Raw genomic sequence first — 21430 nt, 5'->3', positions numbered from 1 at the left:
GGTCATAATCTGAGCAACTAGGGTCCTGGCATTTTCAGTTAGAAACTCCTATTTTATTAAACAAAGAAATAGGGACTTATATCAAAAAGCAACAAAATGAACTGCAGTATACACAAGGCATGTTGTAAGTCCAAGTCATTCAAGCTATGAATATTCAATGCAACCAAGCAGTTTTTGCAGAAAAACTGTTCAAGTTCAGCATAACTCCTAGCAAAGAATGAATAGCTTGTATCTGATAATAACTGTTTTTGAAAACATACTTTACAAAAATTTCCTCCTAGAGAAGCTTTTCTCTGCATTAAAAAAAAAAAATACATAAATATGACCTAAGAGTTCTGAGACCTTTATTTTAGATGCATAATTTTTCTGTATAATAAAACTTCTTTCATAAGCACGCAATCTCCCAATACAGAAATGTAACTATGTGGGTACAGGCAAAAAAAATGGATACAATATAAAGTTGCTTTCACCCATTAGTTCCTGAAAAGAAGGGGGAAAAAAAAGTAAAAATGACCACAAAACACTGCCTATAAACTCCTGCGTATCTGCAGTAGTGAAATAATATACAAACATACTTCCTGCAGAAATCACTCTGCATCACAACTGCCAGTACATACCAACAACCAAGGAAAAAAAAAAAAAAAAAAGATTGTTCAGTTTGTACATACTAAAGACAAGAAGCTTAATAGCAGTAGTATTCAGTGCTGTTCATGTAGAAACCACTTCTTGTTTTTCCTTGGCTAAATACATGTAATTTAATGTTATCAGCTAGTAGAACGGAGGACACATATCCAGACAGGAAATAAGTGACTAAGAGAAAGGCAATGAAATTGCAGATACCTAATTTACAGTTGTGGATTATGACCAGACAGAAATATTAAAATGTTGCACTGGCTACTGAATACAATCATCTGCCTCAATCAACAGCAACAAACTGCAGACATTCACAAATTGCATAGTAGAGACCCCTGTGGTTTCATTTCTGGAAACTTATTTTCTTAAAAAAAGTTTTCCTGGATGTACCCTACCCTGATGTAAGTGATAGAATGCAGAAAGAGAGATGTTGTCTGATCCAGTGACCTCTACCAGGCTCCCAAAAGCAAATATACAGGACCTTTGCTTTAGCATGTAAAACTCCAGAAATTCAACTTTTGAAGTTTTAAACTTTTGAACTTTTAAAATCTGGAATTCAAAATGTTTGAAGAACAAGAAAAGGAGATTCTGCACTCAAAAATACAATAAAAACACATAGAATATGAAGTTGTCTGAAGTCCACATTTGTTAACTTTGAAGGTTAGGTTACATGGTCAGTGTTAATTACGCTTTTGTTAGTAGGGTATTTTATCACAGACATGAGTCATGTACATATGAAAATCCTGACCAACCAATATTAGAACTATTTTACACTACAAAAACTATTGCTTAAGAGTAATTTGAGCTTAAATACATAAACATAGCAAAACAAAGAATACTTTAATACAGCTTTTAATTGGCACATCTGCACAAAGGCTGTGCCTGTTTCAAAATGCACTGAGCACTGAGCTTTGTAAGCAACTATGATAACATATTTACAGTATGGTATAGTGGCTGTTCAATGTTGCAGTCTAACATGAATGCACTTAATTTAGTCCTTAAAAATACGCAAAAATACCACAAGCAAGAGTGAAATCTAACTGAAGTAGAACAGTGAGTTACCACAGCACAGCAATGCAGACAGAAGTTACCCAAATTAATAATAATAGCCACATTTTATTTCTCCCATCCTGAGATTTTTTATTTTTGTAAGTTTCTAAATCTGCATATCTGCATAAATATGTAAAGTATACAGTATTATTAAATTACAATACTTTCCAATCACATGTAAATGCACTTCTTAAAATCTTTCCAATTATTATTAATTGTAATTAATTTGCAAACTTCAGAAGTAAATTACCTAAGTTTAAGCATCATTAATTTTAACTAATAACCAATTTTACTTAATATGCTAGCAAAAATGTCACATCTATGACACATCTATGCTTACTGCCCAAGGTAAATACAGCACTTGAAATATTATTAGTTCATATGCCTCAGTGCTAAGTATTCTATTAATACAAAGAATTACCTACTGAAGTCACTCCTAACATTCCCTGCTAATTAAGTAAAAACAAGATCAACAGTATCATTCAAAGCTCCAGGAGTCTGGTGAGCTCAGCTGCAAAATGATTTTGGAATGTTTCTACTGATCTATCTTAAACACACAAATGTGAACAATGAAATTGATGGCAGCTGTAACAAGAAAACCTGCCAATTCTTCTTGTCTTTGACAAGCCAATTTTCATAAAACTTTCATCAACATCTTTCACTTTTTATCTACATCCTTTAAATTTTTTACCTTTTTTGTATGTGGATTTCAGCAATGAGTTCATGGCATGAGCCTCGCCATACACATAACTCTTCCTACAACTTCCATTAAGCAATCCTCCATCTTGAACAGCCTAAGCCTTACAAAGTTCAGCAAAACAGTAACTCCTTTACAAAGGAAACAACTTTTCCAGTTTTTAAAGAGAAGGGATTATTTTCCCTTGCATTTAAATTCTGCAGAATAAACAACTCAGCTATATATTTACTGAATATACAGCACTGAAAGGTAAAATAATTATTTATGTACAATCATTTGCAATCTGTCTTCCTAGTGTCTTCAAAACCATTAGCAATGTCAGAATCAGCAATATTTATTTAAAGATCCTGGTTTCAGCTCTAGTTTCTCATAATCCAGTTACCAAATTGCATTTCAGCTTACTTAGAGCCTTTCTAGTCAACACAAGAAAAATTAACTTATGGATCTTTATGAGAAGATTATGCTCTCCAAAGAAATCAGAATCAAGCAAGAGTATGGCAGAAAATAAGAATAGACTTTGACCACATTTTCAAAAAAAGCTAAAAAAACTAGCAGTAATTTAAGCAGTAGTAAAAGGCCTGTGGTTCTGAGAACACAACTTTAATATACTCATGTCAGCTGGTGTTAAAAACGTCAAACTTACACATGTAACATAAAAAAAGAACTTCTTAAGCTTAGATATTTGCTGATCTTGTACTTTACAAACTGTTCACTCTTGCTACAAATTATAATCTAGTGGATGGGATCCTTCCCTTAATGTTTACAGAATAATATTCTCCCATACTATCCAACCTAGTTCAGAAACAAAACTAAATTTTGTATATTTAAATATAAACACTTAACACTTAAATAAAATTCCTCAACAATGACAGTAATCAAATTTGTCCAAAACAGGGTTCAGAATTAAGAGGTAAGAGTCATCTTAATCAAGTCTAGATTTCTGCTCTTTTACAGTCTTAAGACTGCTCTTCTACAAAAGACACAGAAAGTACCTAAAACAGTAACTTCACCTGAAGTGACTGCTAATGTAACATGCTGTCACCTACACAGTCTGGAGGAAGACAAAACTGTTTAGAAAATGCCCAAGGATCAGGCCTTGTATTTTGAGCCATGTCCAAGATGCTAGCCTTTTTAAGAGAATTACCAGTGGTTTAAATTATCAGTAAGAATGCAAATCAAACATTTGTTCACCAATTTCACAAGTTTCTTTCACAAAAAATAGGAGAGATTTTCTGCAAGACTGTATAGGGCATTCATGCTTTTCATTAGTAGAGAAGATGAGAGCAAGAGTATTCATAAAAGCATTAAAGTACTACAATATTCTCACTGAACTGCAGTTGAATACAAAAAAAAAAAATCACCACTAAAAGAACTGTTTCTGTGATTAAAAGGCAGGACGTTCATTTTTAAAAAACCATCTTCAGTCTCACCCATGACGACACAGCCCTCGGTTCCACCAAAACACCTCCCTTCCAAGAAAAGGTAGTTTTTTTTACAGCTTAGGCATTTTGGTTTAGGATAATATTTCTGTAGCAGAGAAATAAACAAGACTGTGATTGACAAGATTTTGTTCAAAGTTTAGTCCTGCCAAGGCACTGCTATTGATAACAGGTTTTTTGACTGTGTACACTTTCACCAAAGAAAGGCTCAGAGGATTACAAAGACAAACCATCTCTTTCTTCTGTTCTCCTAGCTATCTACTTAGAAAAGTATCACAGAATCAGATATTGAAAATATCACAGTCAAAACCAGAATAGGTTTCTATATTCTCCAGAAAACAATGGCCAAATATCATCGTACCACGACACTTCCCAACCCTAAGAATGAAAGGGCAAGAACAAGTATTTGTTTTACACAGGCAGATATCTACATGTCTCATTTACAAGGGACTTAATAAATGATCACAGGGTCCCTGAAGCCCTAGAAACTTTGGGAAAGCTTCATCACCTTGGTTACAGCAAAAAAACTGTTTAATTGACTAAAGTTTTAAATTTTTCTGAAGATAAAAAGTAATAGCAGAACTGAAGCAAAAGAAGGTTCTTTCTATCAATTCAGATAGAAAGAATACATGAACTCATTTGGCTTCAGGAGATGGTTACAGAAAAATTAACACACAGGTTTCAATTTCACATCTAACTACTTCTGAGTTTACAATCTGAACTTGTAAACTGTGCAAGCCTGGAAAAGTACTTCCTGGTTCACAGTGAACAAGACAGCTATGGGAGGATATATCAGAAGCTGAACAGAGGATTTACGCTACTCTACAGGGGTTTTTTGTGCTACTTCAAAAAGGCAGGCAGAATGAAATTTGAATACAATACCAAGAAAGTGTTTAAAAAATAGGACATCCAAACAAACTAGCCCCCTTTTTACAGACTGCTATAGAGAACGACTTGAATTACAGCACTGCATTCAGATTGTGGGTTTTGTTTGTTTGGGATTATTTTTCTACCAACCTTCTTTACATATTACAGAATTTATGTGAAACTTTTAATAACAGGTATCTGATACTACAGGAGCCAGACCACTACTTTGACCACTACTGCTAATAGGATTGTTTCTTGAGTAGTCATTTATGGTTATTGATGCTAAAAAAACCTGAACAGAAAAATCCCACCCACACACACCAAAAAAACTCCCACATACAACAAATAAACTCTCAAGAGTAAAACCCAAACCCAAAATCACCTCAAATTGGGTAGAAATAAAATGGGAAGCAACATATCTGTTAAATACATCAAATTTCTATCCCAAAACACGCTTTTCCATTCTCAAAATTTTTAAGGAAGAAGTTCTGTGTAGGGGCTGCTTAGACAAGCTTTCATATTTATTCTTCTGAAACCTCAAAATTATAATTCTTATTTAATTTATTTTTTTCTTTACCTCTTTTTTCCTTTGATAAAATAATTTTGCATTTAATTTCCTGGAACTAAACGTTTATCTAAAAATCTATGGAAAATTTGGTAATATTTAGGACTTGGTCCTGTCTTAATGTCCACTGCTGACACCCAAACCCTCCTGCACACAACTCCCTTCCATATTAGTTTCTTGCTTAAGTAAAACAAACTGATGAAGCACTAATTAATATCCAAGACTGAAAAGGACAGCAAGAAAATGAAAACAAGGACCTCTTTCAGAACCAGAAGGAAGTAAGAACAGGGAAGAGAGACAAATGTTCTGGGGTTCCAAAATTGCTATGGCTACACTGCATTTCTAACTTACTCTAAACGCAGACCCTCTTCACTTTTGGTTACAGAACTGCCAGTGGAAGTGGTTTTCTTCTGCTGCCACTCCTCCACTCAATACCACACTGTGTCTACAACTGTGCAATCACATGACTGATCAGTAAACTGCTCCAAGGAAAAACTATTGTGTCAGAATAGTTTAATGCTGCATTAACTGCAAGTGTATGAGCACTCCAACAGAAGAGTGTAGCAGAAACATGTGGATTTGGAGGTTTTTCTGCTTGTACTAAAGATGTAGGATGATATACAGAGCTACCCATTCTGGCAAGAGCTGTTACCACAGCACCCTAATAGTAACATGAAATTGCACCCTGAATCCCAATCTCTTACTAATAAATTAAAATGGAAAGAGTCTGCTATTAATATCAGTGATTATACTGCTAACACCATGAATACAGAAAATCAGGCACAGCAGAACAGTGAGCCAGGCAACTGACTGGAAAGTGCAGCAATCCTCTGATACCATGAATTAATTCCTACACATCTCTAAGACAAGGAAAAAAAAAAAAAAAAAAAAAAAAAAAAAAAAAAAAAAAAGCCACCAAAAAATTAACAGTACAGAAGAAATAGAAAAAAGAAAAAGCAAGATCTCTGAAATGAGCTTTCCAAGGGAACTCAATGTATATTCAACTTACAGAAGCATCAACTGCAATAGAAGGTATTTTAGTGTGTGCCAATTAATGAATAAACCTTTCTATCTAGCATCACCAGAACAATGATTCAAGAACAGCCACAATCACTTTGTTCTGATATTCTACCACTGTGATCTCAAAATGAAGGAGCAAAGTGAAGCTTCCTGCTTTTACAGTGAACCAGAACTCTCTTTTCCTGGATCCACACTGGATTATGAAACTGGCACAGTGGTGTTCCCTGTAATGTCCACACTTGCAGATGACCACGTGTAAAGAAGTTGATGTCACACAGGAACCGGGCTTTTTACCTTTGCCTGGCAGCTGAGATTCGTTACTTTAAGGGTAGCTGTACAAGACAACTGTGATTTTTCATCCCATCACCCACCAACAATTTTGTGTGCAGACATCTGAGAGTTGCCTGTTGATTGAGGGATTATTCTTCTCAGACACCCAAGGTTTGTAGGAAATACAAAGTCACTATATTTCTAACACAAGCCAACAGTTTATCCCTCTGTAGCATAATGGATTCTTGTTTTGGTGTGGTCCCCTTGTAAACAGGAAATGAGTCCAAGTATAAATTATAGATTTCTCCTTTGAAAGGGCATCACTTACCAGTAACTACCATGCTGCTCATGTTAGAGTTCGGGCTACTGAGTACACTGCCTGAAAGAAGTTCGTCAGATCCTCTCTAAAAAGAAAGAGACAGTAAGAGATTTTTTTCCTCTATTTTGTGATTTTTAAAGATGATACTTCCTCTTTTCAGATAAGTGCAACAATTTCAAATCTAAGTAAAGCGGAATATTTACATGGCAATCTGAAATGAGAGCAGCTTAAACACAGTTGTTTAACCCAACACTGAAATAAAGCCATCTCTGGATACAATGAGAACTGCTGAACAATAACTTTGCCCAGTATTTCAAATTAAAATATAATTAAATAAATTTATTCAGCTTCAATAACATTTAAATTAATTTAAGTTTCAATATTTTAATACACATATATATTAAACTATTATATCTAGCTGAAACTACAAGGGAAATCTACGCAAAGAGAAATATGGCGTTTAGGTCAATTTTAACACCCCTATTTAAAAACAAAGATTTAATGATCACAGGAAATAAAATCAGTTTTCACTTTGGGGTCATTCATTTTTTCTGCAAAACACAACTTAGGGCAGGGAATTACATCTTCACTGTAGTTCTTAAAACATGACACATATCAATTAATGAATGACTTAAGAGTGGGCTGCAAAAATCAGAAGAGGGCTTATATGAAAACCATACAAGATAACCCTTTCCACAAATGGTAAGATGGGCACTTGGTGCAGCTGAATAGGCACTTCTTTTCACACCTTGTCATTTCTTTTTTTCTTTTATGCCCCAGTCCTCTTCACCCTCAAGACTTCATCTCTCAAAAAGCCTACAAAATCTTTATACGATCTTTCAATAAACAAAATATTTAAACCATCCTTTGAATGTTATCTTTAATTTCTTCTGAGTTCTTTCCCACTTCAGAAGTATTTCTCCAGCACCCGTAAGACTAATCCAGGTCACTGCTAAAATGGTAATGAGGAAAAAAACCCCAGTTTATACCATCCTTATTAAAATAAATGGGTTTAATTCTGTCGTGGACACTACAAGAGAACCAAGAATTGTTAATGAATATGTTTTACAGGGCACTCCAATACTTCATAATAAATTAATCTGAGACTATTACCTTCATAGACAGCATAGTTGAAAGACTTATAAAAACCCTTACAATTTTCTCATACTGCACTATATTTGTGTCCACACATGTAAAATACATGTCCACACCTACAGAGCCGATAAAGTTTCCTTGGTTTTCAACATCAGCTCTGAAGAATCTCTATACAGTTTATTGAATGCTCTAAGCTTGTAATGGGAACATAGCAAGCAACAAAGCCATGCCTATCAAATCAGCAAGAGTTCCCTGAAGATTGCATCATGCCTAATACCAAGATGAGACAGAACCATGAGAAGGACTATGTCTTGTCCTTTTCAATGTAAGGATGCATTTCTAATCAGATATAACCAAGAAAAAATTAGCTAGATAGAACTGAGAAACAACTTATAGGTAAGATATAGAAATTCTCTCTTTTTCTAACTACACACTACTACTGATGCAATATGCAGGTATACTCGGTGTAAGATGAAACATAAACATTCTTTCCTTTCATGATCTACTTTTTCTAACATAATATTGACAGGGGTAGAATGCTGCAAAGTTGAAGATTACTAGCAGCATTAAGTTACTCAGTGGTAAGTGCAGTTTTTTCTGCTTGCAATACCCATCTAGCTTTTCTTGGGAGCCCCTGTCTGTAGCCTGGCCAGCTCAGCTGAATAGCTGAGCTATTCAGAAGTAGCAGCAGACACTGAATCTGTTCATAGTTCAGCTGATTGAGATCATTCAGCATCATTTGTTCCCCCTTTAGGCATGAATTTGCAACAGTACAGCAATTACTACATAAATAGCTGAAGTAACCCCAGTACCAAATGAATGCTCTTCCCAAAACCTGCAGGAACTTTGCAAGTCTGAAATACCTCAAATTTGAGTAGCCTTCAGCTTCAGAAAGTTACTTACAACAGCAACTGCTGAATGATAGAGTGCAAGAATGATTATACAAACTTCTGGTCCCTAGTAAATCAGGCTTTCAAAAACCCTGTTAATTTCTTAATCCACAGCACAAAAATCCAAAAAGAGCACAAATTACTCAACAGAGTAGATATTCAGTTCCTGTATTTCTGTTTCGTGAACCGTTTTCTCTTCATTTACAAACATATAATTTTACATTTCATTAATACCTTTTCAGTCAATCATAAGATTTTGTCATTACCCTTGAAAAATTTAACATTTTTGCTTCAGAAGAACAATGACATGTGAATTTCTTGCACTGGCCTGCATCATAAAGTCTACACTTGTCTAAACTGCATAAATTAGTGTTCAAAAGTCTGATTCGCATATGTACAGGTTCGTACATGAAATGTTCCTCCAACTCTCCCATGAAATCACAAATATATAGCAAACCTATTAACTCACTCCCATACATATTTCCCAAGCTTTTGGTCAAAGACAACGATCTCTCTTACCATGTGAGTAATGATCATATAGATATATACATGGTTATTCTTCCTAATTGATTCTTAAGTAGCCTAGACCCTTTTGTACTTCAGTTCCATACGTAACTTTAAAACCAGCTCTGCAGCATGATGGACTTGGATACACTTGTAATTTACCACTTGGAAGTGGTAAATTCTAAAATCAAAAGCAGTACCTGCCTGGTTATTATGATTTACTTCCAAAGGGTTATCTGAAGGTCTTGGTTGTCTAATAAAGAAATTTCATATAAGCATCTCAAGTAAGCCAATGTGTGCTATTAGACTGGCACTACTGCATAACACAGTCCCTCCCAAATTACATAGACATAAATACTTATTTTACTTCCATTTATTCAGTAGAGATAAGTCTTTATTTGACTTGTGGCTTGGGGTGCTTGGTTTTGGTTTTGTGTGCATATTCTTTTAGAGGGTGCTAAGCCAAAAAGGACAGACACCATGCTCCATGAGAAAAGGTTTTCATCACTCTGCTAGGTCACACATGAATTTCAAAATCGTAACCAATTTTCCAAGCATCTCAAATATTTAATTAGTCTCAAGCACAGAAATTCTGCTAGCTGAATGTTACAAGCCTTTAAACTAAATTAGGTAATTGTATTGAGTGTTTCAGAGCTAAGGAAACCAAACTCAGATCTTTGAAGAGCACACAGAATCAGACTCAAGGAAGGAAGATCCAACAGCAACGTTCACGTTTCCCCGTCTGTGCAAACCATTGTGTTCTAAAGAATCAATGCAAGTTTGAGACTGTATAATAGTGAAGATCACAAATACAGAGATGGCAAAAACATCCTCATCTAAGTTAAAGTAACAAACAAAAAAACACCACAATGATTATATTTCACCATAAACTGCAAAGGAAAGTTACTGTAACAGCAACACAGTAGAGACTAACTGAATATCCGTTTTAGCATGAGGCAAGGAGATTATTAAGCAAAATAGAAGAAGTACAAACTGCTATCATACTATTAATACCTCATCTTCTGACATCTAGGCCTCAACAGCACAAGTCTTCAATGCCGTATTTTTATTCCTACCAATGCCAAGAAGATTAATCTACATACATCTTCCACAAAAACTATCAACTAACTGCTCAGATCAGAGCTGTCTAGATAATTTCTTTATGAAACCACCATCTACCAAAATATGAGTATACAAAATAAACAAGGGAATTTCCAGGCTAACATCTTGCAGTGAGTGAACCCTGAATTTGTCACAGTCAATACTGCCCTTCCACTTCAGCCCATGTTATCATCCCCATGACCCCACGAGATCATTTCCATGCATGGTGGGAAAACACGATGTTTAATGCATGGCTTCAATCAATGAATTTATGTAAAACTGACATGTAGGAGTACTTTGAAAAAGGTAATATACCAAATCAGACTTTTAGTGCATATTTAAGTGAAAATTCAAAATTATATATACAAAAATTATTTTACATACTGTAAATAAAAGACACCATTTTGATATTTTAGCTGATTTCCCTAAGTGAATACTTATGTCTTACACAGTCATTTCTACAATTTACAAAATCAATTAAAGAGAAAGAAGAAACCCCTAGTTCGGCAAATGAATGCCCTAGGTCCTTGCTTTAAGCTATAGCTAACTCAAAATCCTTTACTACACAAGCTGGACTTACATTGCAGAATTTCAGGTTTTTCCCCCCCACCATAAAAGACTACTATAAGGCTTCATGCTATCATGGGTTTTATTATGTAGCTATATAATTTCAGGAAGTCATTACAGTCATACTATGCTTCCAAGCTGATAAAATATACTATTTAGAAGTCTTTGCAAACTATTTTCCTCATATTCCAGACCAGGCTATAAATACTTAACACATTCCCCAGATTTTATTACATCCAAGGGTTTAGTCTTTGATGCACCAAAATACTCTTTAACAACTGTTTACATCAGAGACACACTGGCCTTTTTCCCAATAATTCAGGGCTATGAAGACTCTGATCAGAAGTTATGGCTAAACCTAACCTACCAGTGTATTACAGAGAGCTTATTAGAAGCATGTGTAGAAGCACTACAATACTCCTAGAAACAGTAAACAAGTGACTCCTAGAAACTGTTAACTTTTGTTAAAAAGTCAGCAGTATCATTGAAAAAAAAATTCTTAAACTCACACTAGAAAATATAAAGATGGCACTCAAAGACATATAAATGAAAAATAAATTTTTTACAAATACTCTCATTTGCGGTATTTATATTTGCTGGTATTACAAACCTCTCTCAAAACCAGGATGATTCTGCCCTTCCCATTTATCTCCCTCTCTGTGCCCTTCCCCCAAAACAAAAGACAAGTTAGAGAACTTCAGCTGCACTGCACATTTACCACAGTCATTCTCAGCCTACAGGCGTGAATCTCCCAAGGGATATGACAAGCCAGGAGACAGATCTCATGGTTTAAGGAAATTCAACAGCATTGTAAAACACTTTATTTCTAACAACATCTGGGAACAATTGAAAAGAAAGAGCCAGAAACCTCATGGTATGGGAGAGGAATAAGCACATGACAGTTTCAACCCAGACATTAAAACATTCTCTAACAGTTACACGCTGTAAACACTCTGCTCCAATATCTGAAGTAACTTTGGGGACTGGCTGTTCAAAACACATTTTAAACCCCCAAACACAGCATTTATAAGCTTTGTTCAGTTTACATGTGATGGATTAGAATTCAAAGGAATCTTCATTTTTAACATGATAAATTTTTATATGAAACACTGCATAAATATACCCTCACATAATCTTTCGTCAAGAAAAAAGACTTGGTCTGCCTTATGCTCTGATTACACACAACTGTCAAAACACATAATCCAAACTATCCTAAGAAATTTGTTACATCTCTCATATGTACAGGATCACAGAAGGCCCATGCAGGACAGGATATATATTAAAAGGAAACTCCATGCAGATTCATAAGTATTTTACAAAACATACAGCTTAACAATAAACTTGCTATTACTTCACCAGAAGTACATGCATGGAGTACACCTACTTGAATAATTTTAAAGAATGCACCATTTAACTATATTGGCATGAAATAAGTTAAGGTCATGAACTCCATGGGTGCTTAGTAATTCATTTATAACATGACTTGCTTTTCATGCAGTATTAACTGTATACAATAGGACCACTATTACATACTTACTCTCTATATATGTTCTTTTTTACCCTATTTCCATCACTTTCAGATTCTCCTCAGCTAAGCATATATTGTTTATATAGCCTAACAACTATGCCGTTTTAACACTCTCAATTTTTCAATAAGAAAGGAGCTAGGAGAAAACTAATAAAACATTACTAAAACCACATAAATTTTGTGGAAATTGAGAGAGAGCTATAAAGGGAATGTGAAATGTCCTTATGATTGACAGGAGACAAAACTGAATTTCCTTAAAAAATTTCCAGCTTCCCAAAACACAATGATGAAGAAAACCAAATTTCTCAAAGCACCAGAAGATCAAGATGGACTATTAAACCAAAAAGCCAAAGAACAAAGAATCAAATCTCAACTTGCACCACGTCACATAGCCTCATTTGGAAACTTCCAAACTTTCAATTGTAATGAAAGACTGTAGGCAAAAATCTCTTTTAATAACAGTCAACGCTTCAAACACTCAAGAGAAGTACACCAACAAAATAATTTATTCCAGCATTTCAGATTTTCAATTCTGCTTTTACCAGAAAAGAAAGTACTACTCTGAAACATTACTGGTAGTAAATCAGAATAGGTGAGAACAACTCACTAGCACTACCACTTGGATGTTTCCTTTGCCTTCCAGACCGAGAACCATGGTACCTGAATGTATAGATTTGCTCCTTCAGTAGCAGTTCCTACACTCAAAATGCAATCTACATGAAAGGTATTTTCTACTCAATTATCTGCTATTTTTCACTAATGAATCAAAAGTGCTAGTGCTATTTTGTCTGCAACTCAATACTTGTGTTATGCATTTACAGAAAAACTGATTTTATGAAAAGCTAAACATGGCTACATGCACTTGTAGCTGTAAAAAATAACCAACCCCCTAAATCCAACATGACAGTCCCATTAACAGCTTGTGAAACCACAACCTCATTTGAATCAACTACTACCAAAAGCAAGAATCCTACCTTCTCCCTGACCCCAGCAACTTGTTCCTACTCAGTCATCCTAATTCTGTATTGCTACAAGCACTTATGCAACCACGTGCTTTGGTACAAATCTGAGTAAAGACTGTTGTGCCACGCTAGCTTCATCCTGGTTAAGTTCCCAGGAAAGGTTTGTAAACTGGCTACCTAAACATCTGTTGCACAAGTATTACAGTGACAGAAAAATGGAATGCAGCTTGATTTGCTTGTGAAAAAGAAAACAAGGCCCGAAGCTCTAGGAAATGGGAAGGGTATTTACACATGGTATTAGTGCATGTTTTCAGAGATGGTGCAGGTGATTATGTTTCTCTTTGTGCAAACCTAAGTCTTCTGCTACAAATGAAAACTACAAGATTTTAAATTAGTGAAAGATATTAAAACTTATCAAACAGGTATACTAAAACTTTACATACAGTGAGAATACTACAGAGAATAAACTAAGTTTCAACATGTTTCCTTTCCATTTTCCACTTTCCTTACTTCTATACATATATTACAGTGGCAGAATGGGCATTACAAAAAAAAGTACAAAGAAAAAAAGAACTGGAGTCAGCTGTTCCAAGAATAAATATGAAAGCCATTTCAAACAAGGTCAATTTATAGAAGTTACTGTTATCAGATATCTTTACTGTTAACAGATATCTTTCATTGTAAGAAGTTATTTTTTGTCACTATGGACATGTTCCCCATACCATTGCTGGAAGGCAAATCCAGATGCCAGTTCTAAACTTTTGAACATGGTCAGACTTCAGCCTTACTTCACTGCTATAATGCTCCACACATCTTTTCTGCTGTTTACTGCTGCTAGCATAACTAAGTATTATCGAAAACAAAGGATGTCTTAAAACATTATCACAGCTAACACAAGATTAAAATACCTCTAATTCACAAACAGCCAATTTTTCTCATATCACTGTGTCTTTGTCTAGTCTACCAGCAATTATATTAGACACGCAAGGTTAGCCCAAAACTCCAATCCTAACATTTTAAATACAACAGACTATCACATGGCATTTGTCTGTATGAATAAACAATTTTTTTTATCCTACCACTCCCTTTTTTAAGTAGCCAAAATTACAACAGTGAAGCCAAAAACTTGAGAGTATAAAACTGAAAGGAACAGGCTTGTGAAAAAAGTTTAGACTAAATTTTAGAAGGAGGAGTTTATCTTCTGACAACTTGCTAGAATCTGACTTTCAATTCTGTTTTCATGATACCATGTACAGTTGAAACAAAACATCACAGCACATCTACAGTATCTACTTGTCTCCATCATGAAAAACTTCTCAGTTATTACCAGCAAAAAAGGTTCAGAGTATAGCTTTGTAAGGGAAAGCTGTACCTCAGAACATGAGTTAAAAAACCAAAGTGGGCAACAATTCAAGAATACTTACAGGCTGCTACTTTGTGCTCTCTCCCCCTTCTCCATCAGTTGCTTTCTCTGTCAGTTTTTAGCTACTGTACTACTATATTCCTCCATGTTAACTTACAGCAACCAGGAAAAAGGAGAACTAGGTGATACTTCCTGTTTGGAAAACTTAGTACAATGACATGTTTCTTAGCATCTTCTACCCATCCCAAACATAACCGACTAAATACACACCACCAATTCCCTCATCTCTTAAGTGCACTGCAACAGCTGAAGCCCTCACCTTGAGGGTAAAAATGCCATCTTCACATCTTTAAACATTGCAAAACTCTGTTTACAGTTATAGCTCTCCTAGCTATATGGGCTATATGGGGCTGTCCATGCTTGGCAGCTGAAGCTTTGTTTTTGGCCAGTATCCATAGCACCGTCAAGAAGGGCAAAAATTTCCCAAATGCTGTGTACCAAATAATGCATCCAGGAAGAAATGACTGGTTCTGTTCTCGTGTCAGATGGAAGAACACCTCAGCCACTGTGAAACACACAATACACATACACAAAATGAGTCACACAATTGCTCAAGCCCTGTTTACTGCACAGCTACCCATCCCATCCTGGAGAAATATCATCCATTACACTGAAGTGGCACACACTGAAACACAGTAGGAGACATCACCCTCAATATGCACCCAAAGTTCACCTAAGTTATTCCCTACACCTGCGTAACATATATTCCTTATACCATGTTTTCATATCCCTCCAAAGATTATTTTAATTACTCCATAGGAAAGATACATTATATACTTCATACATCCAATGGCTGAAAAAGGCTCTATCACACCAAGTGCCAAATCAGTTATCAAGATTAAAGCACTGTAACATGAAGAGAACACAAGAGAACAATTCAAAGTACAGTTATTAGATGCTGATGCTCAAAACTGTATAACCAGAGAGTAACTAAGGACCTGATGTAATAAGAACAGGGCAACTCCAATATGTTTTTTTAAAAAGAAAAAGCAAACATTTTATATAATATGATAATATTTTTGAAACTATGCACTATAAAATGTGTAGAATTTCTCCAGGGAACTGATTTTTTTTTTTTTAAACTGAAGAACTGTGTAAATATTACCATTAAGTATACTTTGCACAAACTGCTTATATACAATGCAAGTTCACAAATCAGCATCAGTGAGCTAAAGCTCACTCCTTCTTGCATTATTTTGCAAAATGTAATGTAAGGGGTGAACTGTGTGCAGTGACATTTCCCTGCTTCCATGAATTCTAGGAAAGCAAAACAAGACATTACAGACCAAATCAAGTATGAGTTATTTTATTTGTGTTTATAAGATGACTGGGCTGTGGCATGTTCTAATACTTTCAGAAATTAAAGCACATTGCTCCTCTCACAGATTTGAGCTAGGAAGCGTGTTCCCACTGCACAGTTTGAGTTGCACAAATCCCCACATTTACTCTTTGTAAACCAAGTTCTCAAGTTGCATTCTTCATTTTTTCCACCTCCATTTTAAGTTTTATGTTTTGTATTGGTTTCTGGTGACTCAATGTGTAAATCAGATGAAGACTGAACCTCAGAGAAACAAAAATGTTTTAAATCAAATCAAGTATATAATACAAATAAATGGTAACAGTTTCAAATGTATCCCTCATTTGTAGATAACTCTGATTATAAAACTGTTAATAAAGCATTATAAGGAAGCACTGCTTTTACTTTATACTTGCCTTGACCACATGCAGTCTCCTAAGGTACAAAGCCCTCCTTTAATTGAAAGACAACATCCAGACTGCAGTAATCAACTTCTTTTACTCTTTCATGAAGGGGATTAAAAATATAGCATGTGCGCTTTGCTGTTTAAGAGAACACCCAGCCATAACAGCTAATATAACTTTTAAATTTGTATTGACATGACTGATGTAGATAAAGCACATTTTCCAAGCAGAAGACTCACATGTCACCATCCATTTCTCCAAGTATAACTGAATATATCACAAACATATTTTGCAAGTGATCAGCATATACACTCTAAGTGAAAAATCTCAGAAAGCATCAAGTTAAAAAATATCCTGGATAAGGTAACTTCTCACATGTAAATTCCTGCCCACATCCAATGACTATCCAGTCACAATAAAAGCAGTGTTGGAAGAACATTAAAACTGCTACCGCAACTCCTTGGATTCAAAACTTACTTCTTACACATTCCCACAGCACCCCATGAAAAAGACAACTTCCAAGGGAAGACCAGATGACTGATCCTAGTTGTTTATATACACTTGACAGGCAAAGCATTCCTCAACTTGAAAACATCAGTCCATCAAGAGCAATGAATAGTCACCATAACGACAAATGTTTCACACGTCCTTCTACAAAACATGACTGAAACTGACATTACATCACTACGCACACTGTATACTTCAATTAGACAGAAATCCCATTTTCCATTCTTAGCAGTATCTTGAGATAATTAAAGAAGCTCCAGAATACAATCCAGTTTATTCCTCCCATATTTAACAGCTTTCTTCAGGAAATCATCATGCTTATTTATTTGTACTACTTCCATGCACAGACTGTTTTCTTCTAGAAACCAGACAGAAAGTCCATTTTTACAAGCAAAGAACACGACTTCTTGATACTTCTAAGCCTCTCCTTGTATTTTTTAATCACTACCTCCAATACACCTGTCTTGCCTTCTTTCTTATATTCATAATATAACTTCTACAATCAACAGAAGAAAGCAGTTATGTAATCTGAAGCATCTTTATTTCATTGTCTGGCTAGTATCTTAAAATCTGGTTCCAAAATGGCACGACCCACTTAGAACACAGTTTGTAACACTCAAATTCTCATAGACTGAAGTTGCTCACAGTAAAGTGCAAAAAGGATACTGAATCAATTTACTTCTCCTGAAGTGAGAAGTGTCAGAATTTGAGATCCAAGTAATACATGGTCTACATGAAACTACTACTTCACTAGAAAGAAGAAAAATTACTAAGGGCAATTTAAGACTTTATATTTTTTTTGCCTGGAAGCCACATACATGGAGCGCGGTTTGCTGCTGAAAGACCTGGAACATCCTCAGGTGTTCCTCCAAACTACTAAATACATTTCTAAGTATTAATTAGTTAATACTTTGTCATCCTAGGCATCAGAGAAATAATCATGTCAGTTCGTATTTCTATTGTGATTAGCTCCCACAGATGTACCTTAATAACTACACCTTACTCACGATTCAGAGAATGAGTTTAAGCTTGTCTCCATGACTGCATGAATATATGGAGCTGGATGGGTCCAGAATCCATGTAACTGACTTTTCACAGCACTTCCTAGAAGCAAGCTCACCCAGAAACATTATACAGGTAGATCCAACAGAGCAGCTGCTGTATGTATAGGCTGACTGTATTATATAAGAACTAGTCTAAATCCAGCAGGACCAATACTGAATCTGAGCAGCTGGGCCTTACTAGACAAAGCTGGGCTTAGCAAGCAGTTAGCACTGATCAGTTTCAGGTGAAAAGGGAGGTACATAACACAAGCTACAAAGTCCCTGAACAAATGAGTCAACTGTAGGCACTAGAAAACTTCTGCTTCTGCCACTGAAATAGAATTGCTGTTATGCATTCATTAAAGTTCTCTTGTCCCATGTCACTTTGTATAAACATTATTTCTCATTCTGCTAGTATGGAGTACTGATCTAATTCCTGGGATAGATTTGAATAAAAAAAGCAAAATAAACAGTAAATTAACAGCTATTTGGAAGCCCTTCCCTTGTTATAAAAATATAATAAATTCATAACTGAACCTGAGAAATAAAAAGTACAGCAAAAAAACCCACCCACTTCTGTGTCTATATAACAAATTCTAGTTCCCATTTTTCTGTCCTATTACAGATAGTCGCTTCTTTCTTAACTTCAGTCGAAACTGTTTTAAAAAAGGAGGGGGAAGGACAGAAGAAAGTATGACTTTTACAGGCCCCATGCAACAATGCAGGAGTGTTGTTTTGAGAAAAAGTATGATAAATCAAGTTTTAAAGTAAGAAGCTGACACCACTACATTAATCCAGAACCACTGTTTACAGTTCAGTGCCTAGGAAAGTCCTTTGTGTAAAGGCTCCAATTTAACTCTAGGGATTCTTGTTTAATAAAGCACATACTGCTGACTAGGTATCAACTCACAACAACCAGTTAAAATCTTCCAACATGCAATTACTCATGCTCAAAGTAGTTCATTTTGTACCAGCACTCTACCCCCTTATTTATTAGGTGCACATCCTACCTTCACACCAACTGCAACATCAGTGACAATGCTGTAAAAAAAGTAAAAAACAAGAATGTAAGTCAACAAATTTATTCTCATAAACCCAACTTCTCAATGTATTGCAGTGACAAAATAATGAGGAAACAAACAGGCAACAACTTCTCTGAGCAAGACACTACGTTCAAAGATACAGGACTGAAATACAGAAGAAACTTTAAAAAGCCACTCAACTCTCACAGCTTACAGGCCTTCCAAACAGTACAAAGTTTCAAGTAAATGTTACTCCAATGCAGCACTGCCAGGAAATTTATTTAGGAAACTCGGGTTTCTGGACTGCATGAGATTACGGGGTGGAAACAGAGTAATTTAAAAGTAAGTATAAAACTTCTCACATACCTCTATTAACTAAACAGCTAATTCAGCAACATAGCTGAACCTTTATTTGACCTACTTTTGGAACAGTAAAAAGTAATATTTTTTTGAATTTTTTTATTTAAATGTATTTTATTTTTTTTAAATGTGTTTTGAAAAAACACACTGACAGCTATAACTATATGAAATTTAATGAGGTACACCTATGAAAAACACTGCAACAGGCATGTCAAGGTACATCTTTTCCTTAGAGGTTGTAACACCACCACTCACAGTGTACACCACAGTTCTAAAAGAAACCTCAGTCCACAAACACACACACACATAAAGAAGAATATGGAAGAGCATTCCACAATACAGTACTTATTAGTGACAGCAGTTCTCAGACAGGATTTGTAACTCCTACCATTATAATTAAAACCATAAAAAGCCTTCGGAACTCTCACAGTTCAAAGGTTATATGCTTAAAGCATACCAAAGAAATGGCTTCTCCCTTTGAAGCAGAGCAAACAACCTAATAGGAGATTTGGGAGCTGAAAGCTGTTGTGTTTATACTGACGAAGGCTGCAGCCAGCAGCCCCGCTTTCCAGAAGCAACAAAAAGCAGGCCTGGCTGCCCATCCCAGCCCTACTGTCCCATAGTGCCGACTCCTTCCAACCTTCCCTTCTTTGGTTTTTGCAGCCAGTCCGCCGTGTATACAAAGGCATCTTTCCACCTGGGGAGGGGGGGAAGCCGAAGGGCTTATTAAGCACTTTCTGAAAACAAAAGAGCTCGACATCTGGCTCCTGCTGGCATCGCTCCTCCCCTCCAGCCAGCTCCAAAACAAACCCAAGCCCTGCAGCGCGCCCCTCCTCACCCCCTGGCCAGAGGAGAGATGCCAAAACGGGGGACAAGGAGGGGGCGAGAGGCTCTGGGGGCGAGGATGAGGGTAGATCACGCTCCTTCTTTACATCGAGACGCGGCGTCTCGGGCACTACACTTAAGTAGGGGGCAGCCCAAGGCCCTCAGCGAACTGAACGGGGGATCCTACAGAGGGGCCCGCGTTGCGGAGAGGCTGAGCCCCCTCCTGCCCCGCTCCCAGCCCGGGTGGGGCCTCAGGGTTCAGGCGTCCCGCGGCGGGAAGCTCATCGCTCCCCACACCCTCGGAGGCGCCCGCCTTCAGCCGGCGAGCGCCCGGCACCGGGACGGGTCCCACCACCGACAGGCAGCACGCAGCGCGGCAGCGCGCTGGCTGCCAGCGCCTCGGTGCCCACTCACCCGTCCATCGCCGAGCAGGACAGAGCGCGGGCAGCGGGACGGGAGCCGCGCACGGGGAGGCTGAGAGAAAATGGCGGCCTGGCCTGCACGGAAACCGCCGAGCGTTGCCGAGTGCCGGGCTCCGCTCCGCGTCCCCCGTCGCTACCGCGCACGCGCCGCCGGAACGCGCATGCGCCCCGCGCGCCGGTGAAGCTTCTGCCCTCAGCTGCCCGGCCCGAGCCGGCCCTTGAGGCGGCGCGAGCCTGCCCCGCCTGGGGCGGGGGGCGGGAGCGGCGGCGCCTTCCCCTCACGGCGCCTTCCCCTCACGGCCCCGGCGCTGCTTCGGGAGGGCGCGGGGGGCGGCCACGGGACAGCGCCGAGGCAGCTGGGGGCGGCGGGACCTCCTCAGCCCGTCGACATCCCCTGCCGCCCCCCGTGGGCTGCCGCCGGACCCCCTTGTTGAAGGGAGAGTTTCCGGGCTCGGTCCCGGCCCTTCTCCTCAGGGAAACGTTCGGAGGGACCCGCGCGCCCAGCCCTGTCCCCATCGCTCGCTGCCCTCGGCTACGCTGCCACTTCCCAGAAAACAACCTGTTGACTGTATAACTGTATACTAACACTACATTAAAATAATAAAGAGGAACATACGAAA

At 37.4% G+C, this 21430-nt stretch overlaps 1 protein-coding gene across 8 annotated transcripts in view; it reads right to left on the bottom strand.

Annotated features, from left to right (window-relative positions):
- PTBP2 (polypyrimidine tract binding protein 2) overlaps window positions 1-20945 on the bottom strand; it is a 46798-nt gene extending 25853 nt beyond the window's left edge. For 4 of the 8 annotated variants that reach the window (XM_021525518.4, XM_077785457.2, XM_021525532.4 and 1 more), the window contains exons 1-3: window positions 20803-20945; window positions 19192-19222; window positions 6870-6945 (exon numbers count right to left, since the gene is read on the bottom strand). In XM_021525518.4, the coding sequence (XP_021381193.1) occupies window positions 6870-6945; window positions 19192-19222; window positions 20803-20810 (115 nt within the window). In that variant the 5' untranslated portion in view covers window positions 20811-20945. The remainder of the gene's footprint in view (window positions 1-6869; window positions 6946-19191; window positions 19223-20802) is intronic. The other 4 variants (XM_085586542.1, XM_085586543.1, XM_085586544.1 and 1 more) reach the window with 1 other exon arrangement.
- Between the last annotated feature and the right edge of the window lie 485 nt (window positions 20946-21430).

The sequence above is a fragment of the Lonchura striata genome, chromosome 8 (assembly GCF_050655825.1).
Source record: "Lonchura striata isolate lonStrDom1 chromosome 8, ASM5065582v1, whole genome shotgun sequence".
Lineage (NCBI taxonomy): Eukaryota > Metazoa > Chordata > Aves > Passeriformes > Estrildidae > Lonchura > Lonchura striata.
This window is presented reverse-complemented; position numbering and strand designations above follow the sequence as displayed.